Source organism: Solea senegalensis, linkage group LG6, assembly GCF_019176455.1.
Source record: "Solea senegalensis isolate Sse05_10M linkage group LG6, IFAPA_SoseM_1, whole genome shotgun sequence".
Classification (NCBI taxonomy): Eukaryota; Metazoa; Chordata; class Actinopteri; order Pleuronectiformes; family Soleidae; genus Solea; species Solea senegalensis.
Genome location: NC_058026.1, coordinates 20064444 through 20086270, shown reverse-complemented (window position 1 = coordinate 20086270; position 21827 = coordinate 20064444). Strand labels below are relative to the sequence as shown.

General features: G+C 41.2%; 2 protein-coding genes across 3 annotated transcripts; both read right to left on the bottom strand.

The window, feature by feature from the left end:
- Nucleotides 1–1303: 1303 nt before the first annotated feature.
- Nucleotides 1304–5253, bottom strand: actb1 (actin, beta 1). The gene is made up of 7 exons (XM_044028153.1): nucleotides 5170–5253; nucleotides 3960–4085; nucleotides 3520–3759; nucleotides 2754–3000; nucleotides 2468–2659; nucleotides 2070–2251; nucleotides 1304–1954 (listed from the first exon to the last, which is right to left on the bottom strand). The coding sequence occupies exons 2-7, from the start codon at nucleotides 4080–4082 to the stop codon at nucleotides 1811–1813; spliced, it is 1128 nt and encodes a 375-aa protein (XP_043884088.1). The 5' UTR covers nucleotides 4083–4085; nucleotides 5170–5253; the 3' UTR covers nucleotides 1304–1810.
- Nucleotides 5254–10684: 5431 nt separating this feature from the next.
- si:ch211-14k19.8 (flocculation protein FLO11) lies at nucleotides 10685–21662 on the bottom strand. 2 transcript variants are annotated; one of them, XM_044029336.1, is made up of 11 exons: nucleotides 21127–21662; nucleotides 20378–20761; nucleotides 18171–20042; nucleotides 17611–17699; nucleotides 17452–17510; nucleotides 16961–17124; nucleotides 15146–15311; nucleotides 14843–15034; nucleotides 11999–12220; nucleotides 11105–11264; nucleotides 10685–10880 (listed from the first exon to the last, which is right to left on the bottom strand). In XM_044029336.1, the coding sequence occupies exons 1-11, from the start codon at nucleotides 21167–21169 to the stop codon at nucleotides 10803–10805; spliced, it is 3429 nt and encodes a 1142-aa protein (XP_043885271.1). In that variant the 5' UTR covers nucleotides 21170–21662; the 3' UTR covers nucleotides 10685–10802. The 2 variants fall into 2 exon arrangements, with proteins under 2 accessions (XP_043885271.1, XP_043885272.1); XM_044029337.1 differs by having other exon boundaries at nucleotides 10685–10877; nucleotides 21127–21660.
- Nucleotides 21663–21827: the final 165 nt, after the last annotated feature.

Genomic DNA, 21827 nt, shown 5'->3' with positions numbered 1-21827 from the left:
TAAATCCTAGTACAAATAACAAAGTTAAACAAAAAGAAAGGAGCTCTAAGGATCAAGACTAATTGTATGAACAAAGAATGACAAAGAAATGTGTACAGCCTATTTGGTCATATCGTTGTTTTTATCCATTATTTTAAATTACATTAAATAATAATGGTTATACACAAAGCCTGTGAATAATGGTGGGTTTCCATTCCACTTTAGTGAGTAAATATGGTATTTTCACCAAGTTCACAGAGTCAGATACTTTGGAATCCACTTCATATAATATGTATCACTGTAAACTGAGGTAGATTGTCAATTTTCAGAGATAATGTATCAGCTTGAATTTCTTGTGTGACACATCTCGTCATTGTGTTCTAGTTCTTAATATTTTCATTCATACGAAGAACTCCATCTAATATGACACTTCAAATTCCTGTATAATAAAAACTGAAAGGGTGAAGCTGTATTAAGAAATGCTAATTGAGAAACAAAATATACTACAGCTCCACCCATTTAGTGCAGCCGATATATGTGTATATATATACACACACACACATATTTAACTACACATTTCTATTTAACATGTTATAAACATTTGTACGTTTTTGTGTAACAGAAATAATTAAATAGAAGCCATTTCAGTCATGTTTAACAGTGGTGAATTAACCATTTTATTGTAGTTTCTTAAATCTTTTCAACTTATGACATTGTAAATTGGTCAAAAATGTGTTGACACCATAACGCCTCTAAATGTAATATGGCAGAAGATAAAGTGGGTTTTTGTAATAAGGAGTGCTTACTTTGTTTAGAGAATGGAAAGGTGACTGGAAGGTCTGGTGTTGCAATACTAAGAGATTAAGTGAACTATATCATTAATAAAATGCTGTAAAACGTCTGTACTCTGCTCTTCATGCTGTAAATTCTCACATCACCGTGATGCATTATAACCCTAAGACACTGAAGAAAAGCTGCAAAAAGCTTCACAAAAATGCAGCGGATTAATTTAAGCGCGTGCTCACTTTCCTCATGTGGCTGTATGGATTTCAGAAGATGCTGTCAAGGTATAAAGCAGCAGACAGTTTATAAATCAATAAACTTGGCAACACATTTTCATTTATTTCTAATATACCCTCTTGTGAATTGAACCAAGCCTTAAAAGACTACACATTTAGCTTGTTACATTAAAAACATTGAAAGGTTTTACTCTATAAAATAGATAAACTCTATTTGTAACCCTGAAGCTGAATGCATGTGGTGGCTGAGCTTCCCAATTTGAAAACATTCATGTGGCAGGAAATACAAGACAAAGCAGCCAGACTGGAATCTGACATGTGCACTTTATTAGGTTGTGTACAACAAAAAGGCTTGAAAGCCCTATGCACAAACCATACACCCCCATACAATATAGAAGCTTAGTTTTTTGCATAATGACAAACAAACTGGATATTGTTTAAGGCTGAAAATACAAAACAAGTTTCAGATTACATAATTTACATATTAAAGCAATACTACAGGTCTGTTGGGCAGTGGGCCCACCAGAGAATAAACCTTCATAGAGGCAAATAAGATGGTGAACAAAGACATCTGGAATGACCTACACAAAATGCAACATTGGACATAATGTTCCTCACACATTCACACCGCCTGGGATGCTCCAATCTCCCAGAGTTTCTCCCCATCAGGGGGGCAGAGTGCCAAAGCCATGGTGATGAGGGAAATGTAAGGTGTTGGGCTCAGCATACACCAGTGTGTTGGAGTAGGCATGTATGCAGAGCTCGTTTGGGTTTGTAGCAGTGTGTTTTTAGGGAGGGGACTGACAGTCTGTTTAGAAGCACTTCCTGTGGACAATGCTGGGGCCAGACTCATCATACTCGTGCTTGCTGATCCACATCTGCTGGAAGGTGGAGAGGGAAGCAAGGATGGAGCCTCCAATCCATACAGAGTACTTCCTCTCTGGGGGAGCAATAATCTGCAGAAAGAAACAAAGCAACATTAGATACACTGTAAACTTCATTTCGATCTGTATGCATCTTGGTAAGATACAACACTACTGTGTCAGGGCTGAAGAGTCCAAGCAATTTTACCTTGATTTTCATGGTGGTGGGAGCCAGAGAAGTGATTTCCTTCTGCATACGGTCAGCAATGCCGGGGTACATGGTGGTACCTCCAGACAGCACAGTGTTAGCGTACAGGTCCTTACGGATGTCCACGTCACACTTCATGATGCTGTTGAAGGTAGTTTCATGGATACCACAAGACTCCATCCCTGTAAAAATAAGTTTGAGTAAATTTTACAAACCAGTGAAGAATGAGCTCCTTAAATGGAATCACCTTGTGTGACATGAAAGTAACATTAAAATATATTTTGGGTAAAAAAAAAATATCTCTGCTGACACAACTGCTATGCTAATTAAGTTCCCTTTTGTGCATTTAATAAATAAAAAGTTTTGCTATAAAAATGTTATTTCATGATGTTGCCTACCAAGGAAAGAAGGCTGGAAGAGGGCCTCCGGGCAACGGAACCTCTCATTGCCAATGGTGATGACCTGTCCGTCAGGCAGTTCGTAGCTCTTCTCCAGGGATGAAGACGAGGCGGCAGTTCCCATTTCTTGCTCAAAGTCCAGTGCAACATAACACAGCTTCTCTTTAATGTCACGCACAATCTCACGCTCAGCTGAAAGAGAAAAAGGTACACTTAATTATAATTTTTTCCCCCCCATCACCAGGTTCGAATATAGGTACTTCAAAAGATTGTGTGCTCCTCTCACCTGTGGTTGTGAAGCTGTAGCCCCTCTCAGTCAAAATCTTCATGAGGTAGTCTGTGAGGTCCCTGCCAGCCAGGTCCAACCTGAGGATAGCGTGGGGCAGGGCATATCCCTCATAGATGGGCACAGTGTGTGTCACACCATCACCAGAGTCCATGACAATACCAGTGGTACGACCAGAAGCGTATAGGGACAGCACAGCCTGGATGGCCACATACATGGCAGGAGTGTTGAAGGTCTCAAACATGATCTGGAGGAAAAAGGGGAGACATGAGATGAGTCAGTGGATCAGTGAGTAAACCTAAAATGACATAAACCAGGATTTGTTAGTGAAGTCAGATCAAGGGGAGCACAGCAGAGTAGCTAGTTTTGTCTCGAGTACAAACTCACTCAATGTAATCTGAATTTTTAGTTTGGTCATTATGTTAATAGTACAAGATGGGAGTGCAATACCACACTACCATCATCTTTTGCATCATGCAGTCACCAGTGGAGTTAAATGCTCATCATTTTAACAAGTCCAATACAAGCCTAAACTAAAAAAAAAGCAGCCATGACCATGCTGCAACAAGTCATTCTCAATGCGTCATAGTGCAGAGAGGAAGAGACCTGAAGCATCTGCAGAGGGGAAAAGATCAGCTCAGGACAGAAGAAACCTGGAGATTTAAAAAGGAGCAGGAGGAAACGATGAAGAAAAACTGAATAAATGCTGCGACAGCTCTGGATGGCCCTGCAGGTGAGCTGAGCAGGTTTCCTTCATAAATCTTACCTGGGTCATCTTTTCCCTGTTGGCCTTAGGGTTGAGTGGGGCCTCTGTGAGCAGGACTGGGTGCTCCTCAGGGGCAACTCTCAGCTCATTGTAGAAGGTGTGATGCCAGATCTTCTCCATGTCGTCCCAGTTAGTGACAATACCATGCTCAATAGGGTACTTAAGGGTCAGGATTCCCCTTTTGCTCTGTGCCTCATCACCAACGTAGCTGTCTTTCTGGCCCATACCAACCATCACACCCTAAGAGGCAAGGAGAAGACAAATTCAAAGCTGCAATTTACAAACTGTAAATGAAGGCTGAGGCTACAGTGTTACAGCTGTCGCTGAGTGAGCATTTCCGTCACTGCTTACAAATACATACATCATTTTTGAGTCTCTACTGTAGGAAATATGTCACATTAAAAATGGTGTCCCAACAATTGTTTGGGGAACAAACATACCTGATGTCTGGGACGTCCAACGATGGAGGGGAACACGGCACGTGGAGCATCATCTCCTGCAAAGCCAGCTTTGCACATACCGGAGCCGTTGTCAACAACGAGGGCGGCAATGTCTTCTTCCATTTTCTGGATAGATAGAGATGCAGGATGTCAAAAAAAAGGTGGCGCAAGTGGTTTAAAGCGGAGTACTTTGAATAACTGTCAGCAAGCTGAACACGACGTGCTACTTCCTCGAACAGATCTCAAACAGACTGAACACTATTAGCTGAACATTACAAGGTGTAACATATCATAGTCAAAGAGGATCAATGTCATCACAGGAGAAGCCTTTATGACAGAGGGAGGAACTGCCTTCAAAGTTTTGACAAAGATGCCTTTAATGACAAAGATGCCTTTAACGACAAAGATGCCTTTAACGACAAAGATGCCTTTAACGACAAAGATGCCTTACATGTGGGCAAACGTCACCTCAGCTAAATCCTTGTCAATGCAGAGAATGGACGCTGGACGTCGCAGTGGAGCAGGTTCCAGTCCAAACCCAGAACTGAGGAACAAAGGCACTTTCTACCCGGGTCTGGCCATGGCCATATAAGGCAAAAAGTAAGAGTGGCTTAGAGGCGGCGGCGGCGACCCGGCCCGTGAACCGTTAAACCCCAAATGACACCGACGCCACACACACACACACACACACACACAGACAGACAGACACCCGGCGGCCACTCCCATTATCTAAACACTGACTGAGCTGTCCACATCTAGTATAATGTTCGACTAAATTAACTTCCTGCTCTTTGTAACATGAGACCGTCAAGTCTTGACCGTCACATTAGATATTTGTCAAATTATATTAACAACGCATCAACAGCTCAACATCCGCCTGTTTGAAACCAGAAACTGCACCAAAGCATCTGCTTACATGACAGGTTATTTAACTGATGACAGCGTGACAGACACACACACACACACACACACACACACATATGCCATTCCAGTATCTAGTTTTATTATAAACAGGAAACGGTGCCAGTTCACTGACAGTAATGTAACTTTTTTTGAACGACGGTTTGAATGAATGACGCTGCATATTCCCTGTGGCTGCCTCAACTTTACACAATAACTTTACCACAGGGCAGAAAACACTATAAACATTCATTAAAACTGGCTTTTAAGTGTAAGAGTACAAAATAAAGAACCTCCGCGGTGTTCTTACCTGTGTGAGGGTGGCTTAACGGAGGAGAGAAGCAGCAACAATCCGCTTTGACGTAGTGTCTGAACTTGACTGCAGTGGAGGCCCGTGGACTGCAGGGCTTTATGAGCGCTCGCGCTGCAGCCCTTCTCCATAAAAGGAGAATTTCCGCACGGCGGCGTCTGGTTGGTTCCGCCGCATGCACTGGGCGTGGCTCAGGCTCACAGCGGCTCTGCGCCTTCACAAGCCGAGACAGGACATATGATGAAATTAAGCCATTCACGATCAAAATCGACCGTCACTGCTCGTCTAACAGGTCGATCGGGATTTACTCGTGATGACTGTGAACGGAGTCGTGGGAAATTTACAAGTTTGCCCCACAGTTGGGCTATAAATCACCGTTAAACACACATGATCCCTTAGGAAGGGTCAAATACTGTAAAATAAAAAACAGGGCAAGCTTATAGATTAGATAAAGACACAAATCAGAGATCAAATTTGAAATTAAAGATATGTCAGGTTGAGATACATTAGTGATTCATTGGTTTACTCATTGAAGAGCTTCAGAAGGACTAAATAGCAACACTGGATGATCTGTTGGAGTAGTCACAAAAGAACATAAATTGATTTTCCATTGAAATCAGCAGTATCTAATGCAATTTCCTCTGCTGTCTCCAGTAGAACAGCACATACATGTATCTTAGCCAATCATTTGCTGTACTCATCATCAATCATTTTTAGTAGACGTTTCCAGCACTGTGTTTTTAAAGTCCACATCTCACTCACTCATCCTCCTCATTGCTGGTGCCAATCCCAGCTCACATACTGTGAAAGGCACGGTACACCCCGGAGTGGTCGCCAGTCCATTACAGGGCCGCATAAATTCCACTCTCACATTTACACCTACGGTCAATTTGAAGTGTCCAATTTGTCTAATCCCCAAATCTGCATGTGTTTAGACAGTGGGAGGAACCCCCCACACACACATGTAGAACATGCAAACTCCACACCATCCACTAATTTGTTTAATGCATTTATGGGTGACGCGACTTGACAAGTGGTATTAATAAGTGTGTCACTTGAGGAGCATGAAAGACACAACATACTATCTCTTGGGTAGAATATAATTACCTAGCGGACCGGAAGTGGCCCGCAGACCTTGAGTTTGAGACATGTGACATAGAGCCTTCTGTTCGTCCATTCATACAAGTTTTCACCCCTGTCATCATGCATTCTGGGATGGGGACCTTCACAGAGTCATTATGGCTACACAAAGTGCTTAATCTGAATTCCTTCTGCTCCACTTTGATGTAAAATGATATCAACGTCCAGAAGCACAGACAAAGCAATCCAACCATCATGGGGAATCCAGAATTTAGAAATGAACTGCACTGACAACAAGCTTGTTCTTCACGCACCTGCCATCCACTTTATTTGGTACACAGTGGCAGCCCAACAGGCTGGTCAAAGACATTTTTTTAAAATATTTTAAACACAGCTCAGTTTAAACTTCAGCAGGTCGTCTTGACCATGTCTAAATGCATCAAGTTGCTGCCTTATGCTTGGGTGATTAAATATTTGTATCAACAAGAATATAAACATGTGTACCTAATAAATTGGCTAGTTAGTGAAGATGCTTTAGGTTAGTATGCCAGTACTTGGGGTGGTGACAGTCTCATTGACTGATGACAGCACGGTTCACACGTCAGCTGACACGTCTGCCCTTGGCATTCCACACATGCGTGTCGCGTGGTCAAGCTGAGATATGTTTACAGCAAATATTTGTGAGGCTGTAAATCTGTCATCTCTCATCACTTCTGATTATGTTCGAGTGAGCGGAAGGGACAGGAGAACCTGGCTTGCCTCAGTTACCTGCAGTAAACAGGTGTGTCATCACAAGATCATAACTATATTTGGAGTTTAAAAAAAGAACGCCTTCATGAAATCATTATTCATGAATGTGTGAATCACACAGGTTCACTCCCAGATATGTCACAATCCTTAATTCACTGGATTTCTGTCACCTGACGTACAGCAAGAACATGTCAATATTTTAAAGCAAAAAATGTTATTGTTATTTATATACCCAAATTGGAGTCAGCTCACTGGGCTTATCTGAGAAGTAAGAAATTAATCAAGCATAACATTCAACCACTAAAACTAATGTTTCTGTTCAGGAATGCAAGTTGATAACTATAATTAAATAATGTCCTTTTACTTTGTTTTTGTTTTTTTTTGTAAAACAGTAAATTTGAATAACAATAACAATTATATATATTTTTTTTTTCATTACAGAAATGAGTTTGATAATTACCAATGCTGTTAATTAAGGGCAGCTGTGACTTTGGGTGGTGGTCTATGAAGCACTGTACTTGTTTGGACATATATTTATTTTAAAGAGTGCACAATTTCAAATCATTGCTTAAAAAACGATCTTGTGAGAAGAGACTATTATGTGGGAGGGTCGGGATGGTGTTTTAACTCAATAAGGGCACCGGACAAAGGCCCATAAACTTACACAAGGAATTCTCACTGGCTCTACATGATGTTCCTAATAAGGACATAAGGGAGCTGGTTCACTAAAAGACACAGGAAGTCGCTTTCACAGAGCCACAATTCTGTAGGTGCATACAGGAAGTGACCACACAGGCCTATAGCACAAATGGGCCCCTTATGTCATCAGGTAGGGAGCAGCCAAGGACAGAATACAAGGAGCTGATCATGTTGGCTTGTCAGAATGGTATTATTCTGCTATACAAACACACACACACACACACACACACACACACACACACACACACACACACACACGTGCATACACACACAGTCTGGTTTCCATTACATTGACTTACATTCTAACCTTAACCATAACTACTACTGGCCTCACCCTAACCTCATCCTAACCATACAACATGTCTTCACCTTAAAATGTAATAATTTGTTATGGTGACTTGCTTTTTGTCCCCATAATGAGACTGTGTAAAACGATTTAGGTCCCCACAACATGAGTAAAACCTGGAACACACGCACACACACACACACAGGGCAGGACAACCATCCCTTTAAGAGTTCCTTTGGATGACGTCCATATAAGGAGATACTGGACCGAGTCACATGGGGGGAAGAATGCGCTGCTCAGGTCATGTGACCAGTCTGAGGAAATGAATGAATCTCCCTTTTTAAGGCTTGGTGTGTGTGTGTGTCTGATCATTTCTGTGTTCTTCACCCACACATTTGCACTTTTTTTAATTTACATTTTCAAACATTTTCCTCACTTGCTTCTTCTTGATGATAACTTCTCATTATATTCTCTGTATCCTCATGCCTCTCTTCAACTCATATCACTACTTGAATCCTGCATGCGTTACAACACACACGCACACACAGTACACACCCCGCATTGCTAACTCGCACAGTCAGAGAAACTTACAGGCCTGGCTCTCAGCTCTGACTAAGACCGTATATGGAAGAAATTGGCAGGTAGCTTCTGTCCACTTTTCACTCATCCCTCTTCCTCTCTCACTTACTCACACACTCTCTCTCAAACATATTTATCCACATTTCCTCTCCCCCCCGAATCAATCACCTCCTTATTCATTTTCCCAGGACAGAGACAACAATTAAGGGAGAGCAGTGTGAGGCCAGTGTGTGCATATTTGAGCGTTTCACTCTCCACCGATCTTTCCCAGTCATTTAGGGCATCACATTTCAGCAGCGTTTGTTGCACAACACTGAGAGGAGGGGCAGCTCAGGCCTACATGATAGTGATTAAAAAAAAAAAGGGATCATGTCACACCCGTTCTACAGTCTGTAAACTATGTCACATCATGAAATTAAAAAACGATTCTGTGGCTTAGGCCCAAATACTTTTGCTGTCGCTGACCTTTGACCCATTCTGAAGTCATGGGCATTACATGGGCATTATTTCTGATACATTTATTTAAAATACGTATTTCAAATACAAAATATTGTTTTTTTTGCAATTTGTATTTTATTGAGATAAGGAAAATTCCTTTATATTTTATATCAAAATACTTCAATTTTTTTTGTATTTTTGTATTTTTAAAATACTGTGAAATACATACAATTGTTATTATTATTATTTTAAAACACCACAATGACATCATAAGAATACAATACATGACATGCGATGTTGTGGTGTTTGCTGTCACACATTGCAACACAGTGACTAAGTCACAAGCTTTCTGAGCACTAAGAAAGTAAATAAAGATACTTAAGGAGTTCCTTGAATCTGAATATTTTTGACATTTTGAAAATAAAAAAATACAGTAGTTTATTTTTGCTGTGCCTGCTGTATTTTGTAGTTTATTTTGATACATTTATCAATCGGTATTTCACTGTAAGATACACTTAGATGTATTCTGCATGTGTTTTAACTGTGTTGAATGTTTTGTATTCTTTGCTAGGACTCACTTGAAAAAGAGGTTATTTATCTTAATGGGAATTTCCTGGGTAAATAAAGATAAAAAAATATATATACAGTATATGAAAGATTATTTACGGTTGTCTTGTGTACGTCTTTTAATAAATTATCAAAAACTGTACAGGAGCTTTTAGAACTTGTCGGTTGAATTCAAAATGTTTCTATATCAAACAGATTAAAGGTCCTTTAACTCATATTGACTGTGTTGTTGCTGTGTACTGTTAATCTTAAAGAGAATTTGTGCCAGACATGGACTGATCCAGTGCAAGATTGTTCACCGCACACACTGGACTAGACTGAAACTCTCTGAAATATATGACCACGTTGATGCAATTTGTGAGAGGTGCCATAATGAAGCGGCTAATCATGTACACATGTTTTGGTCATGTCCATCTCTGACCAGTTATTGGGTGAAGATCTTTAGGACATTGTCAGAGGTGACTGAGACCGACATCGGACCTAACACCTTAACCGCTTTATTTGGTATTTCTGCTCTGCCTCTAGCAAAACTCCAAAAATGTAATAGCTTTCACGACATTACTGGCCTCATTTTGACAAGATGGAAATCTCCAGCACCTCCATCCCACACATCATGGCTGAAAGAAGTGCTCAGCAACTTAAAATTAGAAAATATACGACACACTTTAAGAGGGTCCAGCACTAAATTCAAATGCACTTGACTGTCACCTCATGAAAACCTTTTAATTTCATTTATCTCTTGTTTATCTTAAATGCTTGTTTAGATTGACAATGTGATTAGCTACAATATGTGGAGTGGGGGATTATAGTTTTGTTTTACTCTATTTTTTCTGATGATTATATTTCTGATGACTGCAAACACAAACACCCTCCCGTAAAATGTTTCAGAAGTTCATTCTGTTGCCCAAACAAAACCATGGTCCTTTAGGAGTTTGATGGGACGTGACTCTGCGCTGCTGCTGTAAACACACAACCGCTTCCTCATTTAGGTCTGATAATTACACACAAAGACCAAACAATAGGCACAATAACGGTATCAACAACAGCAAAAACAAACCTCAGCTTAAAGTTAATTAACTCTACACTCCTGACACAACAACTTTCACACATTTTCACTTGTTGTTTTACAATTTTTATTTTAAACAAACAATACATTTGATCTTTTGAAAGCCAAGATGTGCTACAAACGTCAAAAGCGTCAAAACAGATTTCATTCATTCGTCATCACGTGTGATCAAGCCGTCCAGCTCTTCCCCATCTCCACCAGCTCCATGCCTTCACAGTACGACCGTGGCCTTGAAACCCTCACCTGCTTTCACACAAGAACAACAACATGCAGTAATCACCTCATGAAAACAATCTCTCTCCAGAACACACACGTTTGATCATGTATATGTCATCATGCTGTTCATGTAAAAGCCCAACTAGGGACAAGAGTTGCAAACTAGCACATGAATTGCATTTTTAGTATTGAAATAACAGAATTGTCCCTATTTAAATAAAATTCTATTCTATTCTACAGAATCAAACACTCACTGTGGGTGTCCTGTGGGAAGCCAGTTGCTGCAAAAGTGGGAATGGAGTCCAGTGAATGGGCTCCACGGGCCAGCTACAGACGGAAAGATCACTGGCCTTACCGGAGTCCAACACACCCTCCCCCATACTCACTCCACTTCCCCTCCAACCATACTGAGAGCTGCAGGTAACACAAAGAGCCAAAGGATTAGTTTTGGCCACACAATTATTGTAAATACCCTTATGTTTTGTCAATATTAATGGCTAAAGATACAAATATAGAGAAGACCAGAAATGTAGTTTTATTAATTGGGTTTTATTCACTTTTTTTAGTGGAATTATTAATCAGTAGTACAACTACAAATTGACAACAATAATAAACCAATTACTGTTGTTGTAGCCTCAAATATTGGTCCTTTTACTTGTACATTCATTTAAAGACCTTTAATTCAATTCATCTAAACAAAACTTCTGGATCTCCTCCGCTATCCATTTGGAGTATTTGCAAAATCTGCAGTATCAGAGGAGACATTTCCTAATAAATAAATATGAGTGAAGGAATAATTTCTGCTCTATTTCTGGGCAAACTTAAAAAGAAGATTAACAAGAACACTCATATGCGACCTGAAAAAGTGTAAAGACACTGCTGTTTCTAATATTCAAAAACACCTTTGAGAGAACAATGTAACACTAGCATTAACATTCTAATAATGTCGATTATATTGGCACGTCACGTGAAATACCGGTGTGCATGTGTGTGTATCTGCTTTTAGATGTGCCAAAATCCTGACTAAAGACTGGAACAAATTACCCATGGAAATTAAATCTGCCCCCACCACTGAACATTTTAAATCCCTTTTAAAGACCTCCCTCGTTTTTTTAAATGTGCTCTAGAAATAAAGTTGACTTGACTACCTGTGTGGGTAGATTGTGTTGATGTGTGTTCCATGGCTGGGGCAGGTGGAGGCCAGTGACAGTGTGTCGTCATGGTAGCAGCAGGGGCGGTCGAGCGCTCGCAGGTGCAGTAACTCATCGGAGCGTGTGAAGGCAGGGTTGTCCACCGAGTCTGCTGATCCCGCCCACGAACGCAACCAGAACCGACCTGATAGTTCATCGAAGTGGTTGAACCTGCGATAACTGCAAACATACACCAATAATAATGGGTGATTAAATGATTAAATAGGATGAGACGGCAAAGGAGGGAAGAATTGCCACACAGGAACAGGAGTGCTTTCAGGAGTACGGCTGCGGAACTCCATATCCTGGGTGATTATTCACTGCACACAATATTTGTACTCAAAATAATTCTTTTGAACAACAGAAGAGCAAGGAAACCACCAATCTCAGCACCAAGAGCAAACACTGAGACTTGACTTACTGTACGTAAGAGCTGTGTCACATTAAATAAGATGTTTGGAAAAAACTATGTGTACAGTGCAAAATCAGGCTAAGGGTTTTTGTTTAGTTTACTTTGTATTCAGTTAATTGAATTGAATGAAGGATAGGGTAAGTTGTAACATGGCAGGATTTGGTCACTTTCAGTGACTGGAGGGCCAATTTCTATGAACAGGTAAAATATGGTGTACGGCTGCAACTATAATGAATCTGCTGACTATTTTCACGATTTATCGAATACGTGTTTGGTCTGGAAATTATGATGATCTCAATTGTCTTGTTTTGTCCACAAAACCAAAATTGATCAGTTTTAATGATTTTAATGATTTATTCACAAATGACAAATCATATTCTCACTTGTGGTCCATTTGGACTTTCCAGTTTACCTAACCATAAGTCTTTGGAAACAGAAACCCCCAGAAAACACCCACACTAACCTTCATTCAAGATTCAAGATTCAAGAAGCTTTTATTGTCATTATAAGGACATAATGAAATTTTTGCAGAGACTCCCGGCTTGAGGTACACAATAAAATAGCAAAAATAACGAAGGACTTAACACTTAAATAAGACATAACAAAAGGCTTAACCCTTAAATAAGACGTAACAAAAGACTTGACATTTAAATAAGACACAACAAAAGACTAAACACTTAATGCTGTATGGATAAAGATGAATAAAAATTAATTATGGTAATATTTTGAAATAAGCACATGGCTGCACATGGTGTAAAAATAATTTCAAGGTGGGTAACAGAAATTTTATAACTGAAAAGCTCAGCACAGGACAGACTTGACGTCATGATGGTCTGTGTGTGGTGTCTGCAAGTGTGAGAGGAAGATTTGTGCATGAGCAGAGGTCCACAGCACAGTGCTGATCTTTCGGAGTGCTTCCACAGGCAGACTATGACACCTAGTGGACGTTAGTCTAATTGCATGTACTATGAGTATATATATATAATCGCCAAACAAAATAATCAGTAATTTTGGGTCATGTTAAGTCAAATGTATTATTGTGTTTCCCTTAAATTACCATCCACATAATTTAAATCGTTCTTGTGTGATAACTGTGTGGTAAAAGTGTATTCATTGTCCAATTATCATGTATTTTATCATATTCAAAAAAGCTGTAAACCTTACCACAAGTTATGTATTTGACTGTTTCTATGTAGTGTCGTCTTTAGTGTCGTGTTGGTTGTGATAATGGGCAAGTATCGCTTCATGGAATCAAATGAGTAGTTTTGAAATCCTACCAATTTTATGCTTGGTCGTTCTGTACAGGTAATTCAAGTATAAGTATAAACTGCTGGGACACAGCAACAACAATAAACATACATGATCTAGGCATTAATAACCCTGGATTTTCATACAGTATTTTGTGGTGAATTTTACTGTGAATACTAGTGATCCGCATATTTTTGTAATTTATTTTTTTTTTATCTTGCATGCCCTTCCAGATGCAACCCTCCCATTTATCAAGGCAAGGGCTGAACAATTAATCGAAATCGCAAAACAGCCTACTGCAATTTTCAAATCGCAGGGGGTGCAATATGTGTGTCAAGATATAATTTTAGATTAATTATTGTATCTATACACATTTTATTCTACAGACTGAAGAGAACATCTTTGTTTCTCACCGATTTGCATAAATATGACACAGTAATCATTTTAAATATGTTTTTCCAATGAAAGTAAGAATAATGATTCTCAAATCATATTTGAATCACAACTCCTGTCAAAAATAATCGCAATTAGATATTTATTCAAAATCCATTGGCACTAGGAGTACACTGGATGTGGCCCCACTGTGGTTATGGATTCAAACTGGCAACGCATAAAAATTGCAAGCCAAGTTCCCTTTCCAGTATAGGCCATAGGCTGCCCATAATTATTATTTCTTACATATTTCTTACATATACTTCATATTTCTTTTACAATTAAGTATAAAATACAAGATGTGGTGCTGAAAAGTATTTCACCCTGTACAAAAACCTGCACATAATATTATAATGCACTGTGTTTATTAATCTTTGTATTGTGATTATATATATTATAGATTATACTGTGCAAAAGTCTTAGATTAGACAATTACATTTGTTGTATTAGCAATACTAGGATGACCATAATTATTATTTCACCTAACCCTTAAAAATAACACATTTTTCATAAAAGAAAGCCTCTGTCATACTATTTTATGTGGAGTAATATCAGTTGGGAAAAAGATTTATTACGACAGGTTTAATCAAGACATGCTTGAGCATTACATGCACATGTTGCATGAGTGAAACTTTCACTCAGATCATTCTTATCCAAATGCCAATGATCACAGAATTTGACAGACATAAAAACAACAAAGCTGGTAGTACCTGCTGCGAGTTTGGTCGACTTTAGCCTGGATCAGAATGGCTCGGTAGCGTCGCACTGCCACAAAGGCCAAAACCCCGATGACTGCCACCATGATGAGTAAGACTGCAAGACACGCACCCACGAGCCGCGCACGAGTCATCCTCATGTCGCACCTCTGGCCCATGTACCAGAAGTCGTCTCCCACAAGGCAGCTAATTCAAAAACAAAGAAAAACAATAACATGCACAGACACGTCTCGGATGGACAGAGATATCTCATCAGTGCTGAAGCTTTTGCGTCTCAGTGTAAGTGTATGTTCTGACCGGCACACTGGGAGTTGGCCTGGATGGTGCGTACAGATGCCATGGTGGTGACAGTAGTCAAAGTGACAGGCGGAGGAGCAGTTATATGCTGCAGTTTCAGGGTGGGACGCACATCTGTAGCCTGCAGGACACTGAAGTAACCAGTCACACACGTCGCCCTGCAGACCTGGAAGGGGGATGTGTTAAAGGGTCATTCTGTCACAGTGGATTTTGTCCTCTCAAGCTCAGCTTCCTCTAAAATGTTGTCAAAGATGTCCTGCGTTGTATTTACATTTAGATACTACAACATGCGCAAGAACGCAATTACAACGTGTCACTATTTTGTTCAGAATCAGCTGTTTATCTGTCTTACGTGATTTTCGTAAACCTTACATTGGGTGGTGGTCTAATAAATGTGTTAAGCACTGTATATAAATATAGAAATATCTGATATAATAAAATAAGAAAGAACCAGCGCAATAGAAATAGGCAAGTTGTCCAGCTCGTCCTGAATTGAATGCCAAGGAGAAGAGGTGTGTTTTCAATAGGGACTTAAAAGTTTCTAGAATATGGGCGACTCTTAGATGATTAGGTAAACTATTCCATATACTGGGGGCAGCCACTGATTTTGCACCTTGTCCTGGGAACATCCAGGAGCAGCTGGTTGGAGGATCACATTACTCTGGCAGGAGTCTTAAAATCAACCCTGAGCTGGACATGAAGCTGGTGGAGGGAGGACAAAACTGGTGTTATGTGGTCACATTTTGCAGCAGCTGCAAACGACGAAGAAACGTCTGTTTCTGTTCTCTATGCACATAAAGACAATAACAGTAGTCACATAGCAAGGAAGTTCTCACTTTGAATTCCAGTTTCATGTCCAATTAGAGCAATTTACGGTTTTAAGTGGAGAATCACTCATTTTTTTTAACTGAACACAGAGCATTTGGGCTTCTTTTTTCCATTACTACGTTAAAACGTATGTACAGAGGCTATAAGAATGTGCAATATAGAGGGTCTTATATCCTTTTTTTCCCAGCACAACCTATAGGCAATCTCAGCAACTACACACCTGAACAAATGAACAAAAAGTACTCCAAATGCTTAAAATTTGATTGAATTTGTGAAATTTGGAACTACGTCACAGTCTAAAGTTCACTCGGCTCGTTTTACGAAAATAAATATAAGAGAAACTGTCTATTTTGTGACTTCTGCAAAAAACAAATGAGATATAAAATGAATCATAGCTTTGACTCAACAACACATAAGGAGACGAAAAAATGTGCATTTTGTAAAGCCTGAAGTGACCAATAATGTCCGTATAAGGAGTATGTGTATTATTACCACAGCAATTTACCAATGTTGGTTGCAATGCATCACCTTTTATTTTACACCAACTGTCCATGAACAAATTGTATAAAGTGTTATGACAACATCAGAGTGCAGCCCCTGTGTCATGATTAATGTGCACACGGCAAAAGCCTAAAGTGAAAGGAGGATAATGATGACATTCCATAGTAACAGGTTTAATATGAGAGTAAGCCTGTTAATCAGCTATGTCATTATTGCATTTGGTGGAAGCTGAGTCAATCTAACCTAGTTATTATGTTTACACAGGTCTGTCTGTAATTAGGCTAGCAGGTAGACATTGGAATTTCCTCTCTGTGACTGAGCACTGTACATTCATCAGAGTCGACAGTACAGAGATGACAGGAAATGAGAGGAGATAGGTGGAAAACAGTCCCTTACTATACTCCACTTTAACCCCTCAGTCACCGGGCTGAAATATGAAGATCCTACCGTAGAAATAGGTGAGCATGAATGTGAACACAGGCTCACCTCCCAGTGTGATGTTGGTGATCTTGGACGATCTGAAGCTCCTCCTTTCACGAGCAGCCTGAGCGAGACCTGTTCGTTCCAGCAGTGAGTTTGGACCCGTCACACTGAGCCAGTGCAGAGCACCGCTGGCTTTAAACTCCACCAAACTCTGCACTGCATGGCCACTGCAACAACAACAAGAGCAGTAATTTGATCTTTTAACACAACCCAGTGCAACTGAACCACGTGCTGTGCTTTTCATTTCTATTAAATTAGACCCGCAGAGGCTGGTAAGATAAAAATCATGGCCTATTGGTGTTTGAAAAACACAGAAGACCATTTCCCTTTTTCAACAAATTCAAGTCAAGTTAACTTCCTTCACTCATGTAAATCCATTATTGATTGAAGGGGTGGGTGTCGCTTTCAGAATTGTGTGTTTCTTGCTGGGAATGTGCTTAAGATCAGACATATAGTCTATGTATGTGCCATACTCTACTATACATGCACCTCACCTGCTCCAGACCCCCAGCAGCCTGCTGAACCCTGGGGCTTTCTGTAGATAAGGTTCCACCTGAAACAAACAGGCAGCAATTGCTTTGCATTATTAAATAAACCCCTTCAAAGGTGTTATGTAATGTGTGTTTGTAAGTGTTTTCCTCACACGCTCTTACCCAGGCAATAGTGTCCTCCTCCAAGCCAGAGGTAAAAGCTGATCTGGACTCTTCAACAATTATTTGCAGCAGCAGCTCAATTGACTCCACTGAATAGAACAATCAAATACATCCATTAAAAATGGGCCAAAACGTTTAAAGGATTTTAATTTTTGGTGCTTTTGATGCTACCCTTTCGGCATAATATACGTCAATTTCTCCGGGAGAGGAACGACACTTCTGCACATTCTTTTGGCTCTGTTTACAACCTTACAACTAAATTTGATTATCATGATGCACTTTGACCCATCAGATCACAGGAAAATTCAGAGAGAGCAACGCTCCTATCGACTGTTCCACATCTCTATCACCGTTACACTGCGTACAGGTCCTTTCTGGTGCTGCAGCACTGACAAAAAACTGCAGATGGTTTCAGAAAAAGGAAAGCGTCTAAAAGAGAGTTTCATGTATGAAACAAGTGTGTCTGTTGTATTTTAATAGCCTGCAGTTGTAGACAACGATAAACTATTTTTCCAGAAAACCTACAGTTTTAACTACACACAAAAGCACAACAACATTACCTCGAACAGCTGCAGGCTGGTCTGGCACGATGTAAAACTGGGGTGTCCGACTGGTTGTGGAGCACTGAGTGGGTTCAGAGGTTAAGGGAGAAGCTGTGGGTGCTGCACTGCTCTCCTGACCTGAATGTGGGGTTGTCCATGGTGGATGTCGCTGTGGTGGTCCAGCTGTGGGAGTGCGTGTGGATGAGATGCTGTGAAAAGGTTGCCAAGACTCATCCTCCGTCTCTACGTCTGCATCTCTATCACCGTTATCTGATCTTGCACTTGTGAATGACAGCAGAGACGAAAGCGTAGTACTAATGTATTCATGGGATGGTGTGAGTGAAGATGCAGATTTCATTGTTGATGTTTGTGCTGATGTAGGCTCAGTTTGGTGGTTGGCAAAGACTTTTGGCATGGTGGTGGACTCGGTCACAGAGGACAGAGATGTGGGTGTGTGAGAGTTGTGTGAAATGTCGGTGGTATGTGTGTGAGTAGTTGCAGACTGCTGTAGAAAAGTACTGGATGGTACAGGATGAACAGGTGAATTTGTTGGTGCGAGTTCATGTGTGTAAGTTGGATATTGTGTAGACGTTTCGGTAGTTGTTCCTGTTACAGCTGAGTTTTGGACAACACCTGCCGATGTCAGTGCTTCACTGGGTGATGGTGATGGACCTGTGAAAGTTGAAGTACTGCCTTCAACTGTTGTAACACCGAGGGAGGAGGGAATAGTGTCTGTGGTCAAAAGTCTATCAAGGAACCTTCTTTGAGCCCTCTCTGTCGTCATTTGTGTCTGTGTGGCTGTAGAAGACATGTGAGGAGAGCGTGTGAGGCTCCCTGTGCTTTGCGGCAAGTTAGTTTGACTCTGTGTGGAAGCAGTGGGAGTGTGCAGCTTCACTGTGTCATCAAATTGACCAGAAGGCTCAAACAAAGCCGTTGGACTGGAAACATCAGATGCTACTGATTCAAATGAGCCGGTTCCACTCATGACTGGATGAAATGAACTAAAAGCATTGTCAGACTCTGTGATGTAGCTGGTGGATGACAGCTGAGTCATGGCATGAGACTGTGAGGATGTAGATGATCCAGTGGGTTTTCTATCAACATGCACACTGCCTGAGGAATCCTGCCAAGGGTCAGAGGGTGACTCTGAAGGGTCAGTAGTGATAGCAGAGGTCAGATCTGAGATGATTCGGTCTGTGCTTCTCTGGTTTCTCCTGGAGTGGGCTTGACTCTCCCCAGGTGTCCCACTATGAGGGATTAGGACAGTAGCATTCTCCCAGGTTGTCAGGAGAGGTAGCTCAGACGGAGAAGAAGTGATAGGCACGGTAATGGAGGTGGACAGTGTGTGATAACTTTGTGAGGTTGAATGTGTAACCGTGTGACTTGTTGCAGGTTTGTATGTGCCTGTGCCAATAAAGGTGCTGGATTTACTGGCTGTTGCATCTGTCAGTGCCGTCTGGGTTTGAGGGAGCTCATTGCTAGAGCTTGTTTCTGTGTTTGATGGTTCTGTGTGGAGTGCATGCTGAAAATAGGGGTGTGTTGCAGATACGGGACTATCGGTGCGGTGAGCAACACCAGATGTATCCGCTCCATTGTTTGGTCCTTCCTCAGGAAAAGGGAGAGTTCCCCTCTCATCAGCACTGAGTCCCTGTAGGGGTGAGGTGGGGTGTAGCAGGTCCTGCTCCAGAGAGGACGGACCAGACACAGACTGAAGTCTTGTACTCGACTCCAGACCTTCATGGAGGTGACCTCTCACCGTCTCTGTCCTTCTCACCAACTCTGGAGGAGCTGTGCTTGTAAAGCTGGTGCCTATCCGAGTCGAATGCATATGGTCTCGGACTGAATATGGGCTGGTGTTGTCCAACGAGGAATTCCTCTCATCTTCCTGGACTGCAACACCAGGAACAAACAAAAAACAGAGAGGAGCAGAGTGAGGAGAGGCAGAGTGGAAACCACAACATCTCTCACACCCCCAGTGAGGGTGATAAGAACTTTCCGACTGACAGATTTACAGCTCACAGCACATGTTAAACAATACATTTCCACCAAATGTTTCCATGGGAGTGACCACAACATTCCCTTTTCACTGTAAACAGAACACTTTCACTCAGACAACAACAACATGAGCAAAAGCTGGGTCTGATCAAACTCTCATGATCACTGTCCAAGTGCTGGTAAGTGGGTCAAACTGACTCAATAAGCAAAACAGATTACCAATTTCTCACCATGATAGGACAGCTGAATTACATTTGAGGAGTGTCCCACTCCTGTCCAAGTGAGGGTGGCTTTGTTTCCATCACAGCCGGAGAGCAGAGCTGTCCCCCCTCTCTCCAGGACCTGACCATGATCTTCTTTGTTCCAGACACAGTGCACTGATATCCGTGAACCGCTGTCCAACAACGCTACCTTTAAAATGAGGGACTTACCTAATGGAATATCAATCATCCATGTACAGTTTGAAATGCTTTTGTCAGACTGGTGGTTCACAGAGTTGAGCCTGTTAGTGTCAGTAAAAGGTCCAGGTAACATGAGACTAATGTGACCGACTGGCTCCTGACCCACACTGACATCTCCACCACAGTCTGAGAGCGACAAGACCAATGTTTTATCTGAGGAGAGAGAAAAAAAGGAATGAAGACATATACAGTTGTGAGCTGTTAGAAGTGACATTCTTCACTAGATAATTTAGTTTGAAAGAGACATAAATGTCATGTGCTTATCCCTTTCTTAGCTGGAAGACACCTAAAAGAAATCAGTTTACCTCTGTTTTTACAGAAACCAAATGATGTTAACAAAAGAGCATTGTCAATCTACTATATATCAATCTATTAAACTATTATTATGGCTTTATGTTAATTTATCAGACAATAAAAATAAAGGCTCAAAGCATTCCAGAGGTTTACAGCAGATTTGAGGAAAAAAAAAAAGCATGTAGAATATTATGAATACTCCAGTTACAGACACATTTCATTACCTGTTGTGATAATAAAAAGCAGCAGGCAGGCGTGAAGCTGCATTTCCACTCCTGAGACATTTCAGTGTTGGAGACCCGTTTAACCTCAAATCCATACAAACACTTCTGACTTGTTGATGTTGTGGGGACGAGGCAGCGAAAACTGATCTCCACTTTTCCTGCGGACTGTCCCAACAAAACGGAGAGGCGTCAGAAACTTTCCTCCTCCATCGTTTCCTTGAAACGGAAGCCCTCTGATCTGCGCGTAAATGAGACGCACGTGTGACAGGACAGCGTGTCCTGCTGCAGTACAGGGTGGACACGGACGGAGGGACAGCGGGGGAGAAGTTTACTCGGCCCCCGGGCTCTTCAGCGATGTCGTTTCCACCTAAACACACTTCCAGAGATGAGAGGAAGGAATCCTGCGGTCGCTGCAGGAGCTGGACTTTCACGCACTGGGCTCAGTGGCCAGTAAACCTTAATCCACAGGAGGCACCACGACACCAGGGCGGGGGCAGCTCATTAGTGGTTTTACATGTACACTTCACTAAGTGTCAGACAGATCCATGGCTGGATTCGTCTGTCATGGGGCTCGTATTAGTGAGCATGGGCGGCCCTAATATTTTGGTGGCTCAGACTCAGACACTCAGACTGTGGCCGGAGCTCTTTCTGTGAAACATAGAATAAAAGAAATGTGAATTTAATACATGGTGTAAACACTT

What these genes read in the sequence shown, in the direction of transcription:
- si:ch211-14k19.8 (XM_044029336.1), bottom strand. Translation starts at nt 21,169, where the DNA reads ATGCAGCTTCACGCCTGCCTGCTGCTTTTTATTATCACAACAG. An exon ending in GTCGACCAAACTCGCAGCAG is followed by an intron (nt 12,221 to 14,842) that starts GTACTACCAGCT and finishes GTATGTTTGCAG; the next exon opens with TTATCGCAGGTTCAACCACT. An exon ending in AACACAATCTACCCACACAG is followed by an intron (nt 11,265 to 11,998) that starts GTAGTCAAGTCA and finishes TGTTACCTGCAG; the next exon opens with CTCTCAGTATGGTTGGAGGG.
- actb1 (XM_044028153.1), bottom strand. Translation starts at nt 4,082, where the DNA reads ATGGAAGAAGACATTGCCGCCCTCGTTGTTGACAACGGCTCCGGTATG. An exon ending in TTGGACGTCCCAGACATCAG is followed by an intron (nt 3,760 to 3,959) that starts GTATGTTTGTTC and finishes CTTGCCTCTTAG; the next exon opens with GGTGTGATGGTTGGTATGGG. An exon ending in CTTCCAGCCTTCTTTCCTTG is followed by an intron (nt 2,252 to 2,467) that starts GTAGGCAACATC and finishes TTATTTTTACAG; the next exon opens with GGATGGAGTCTTGTGGTATC.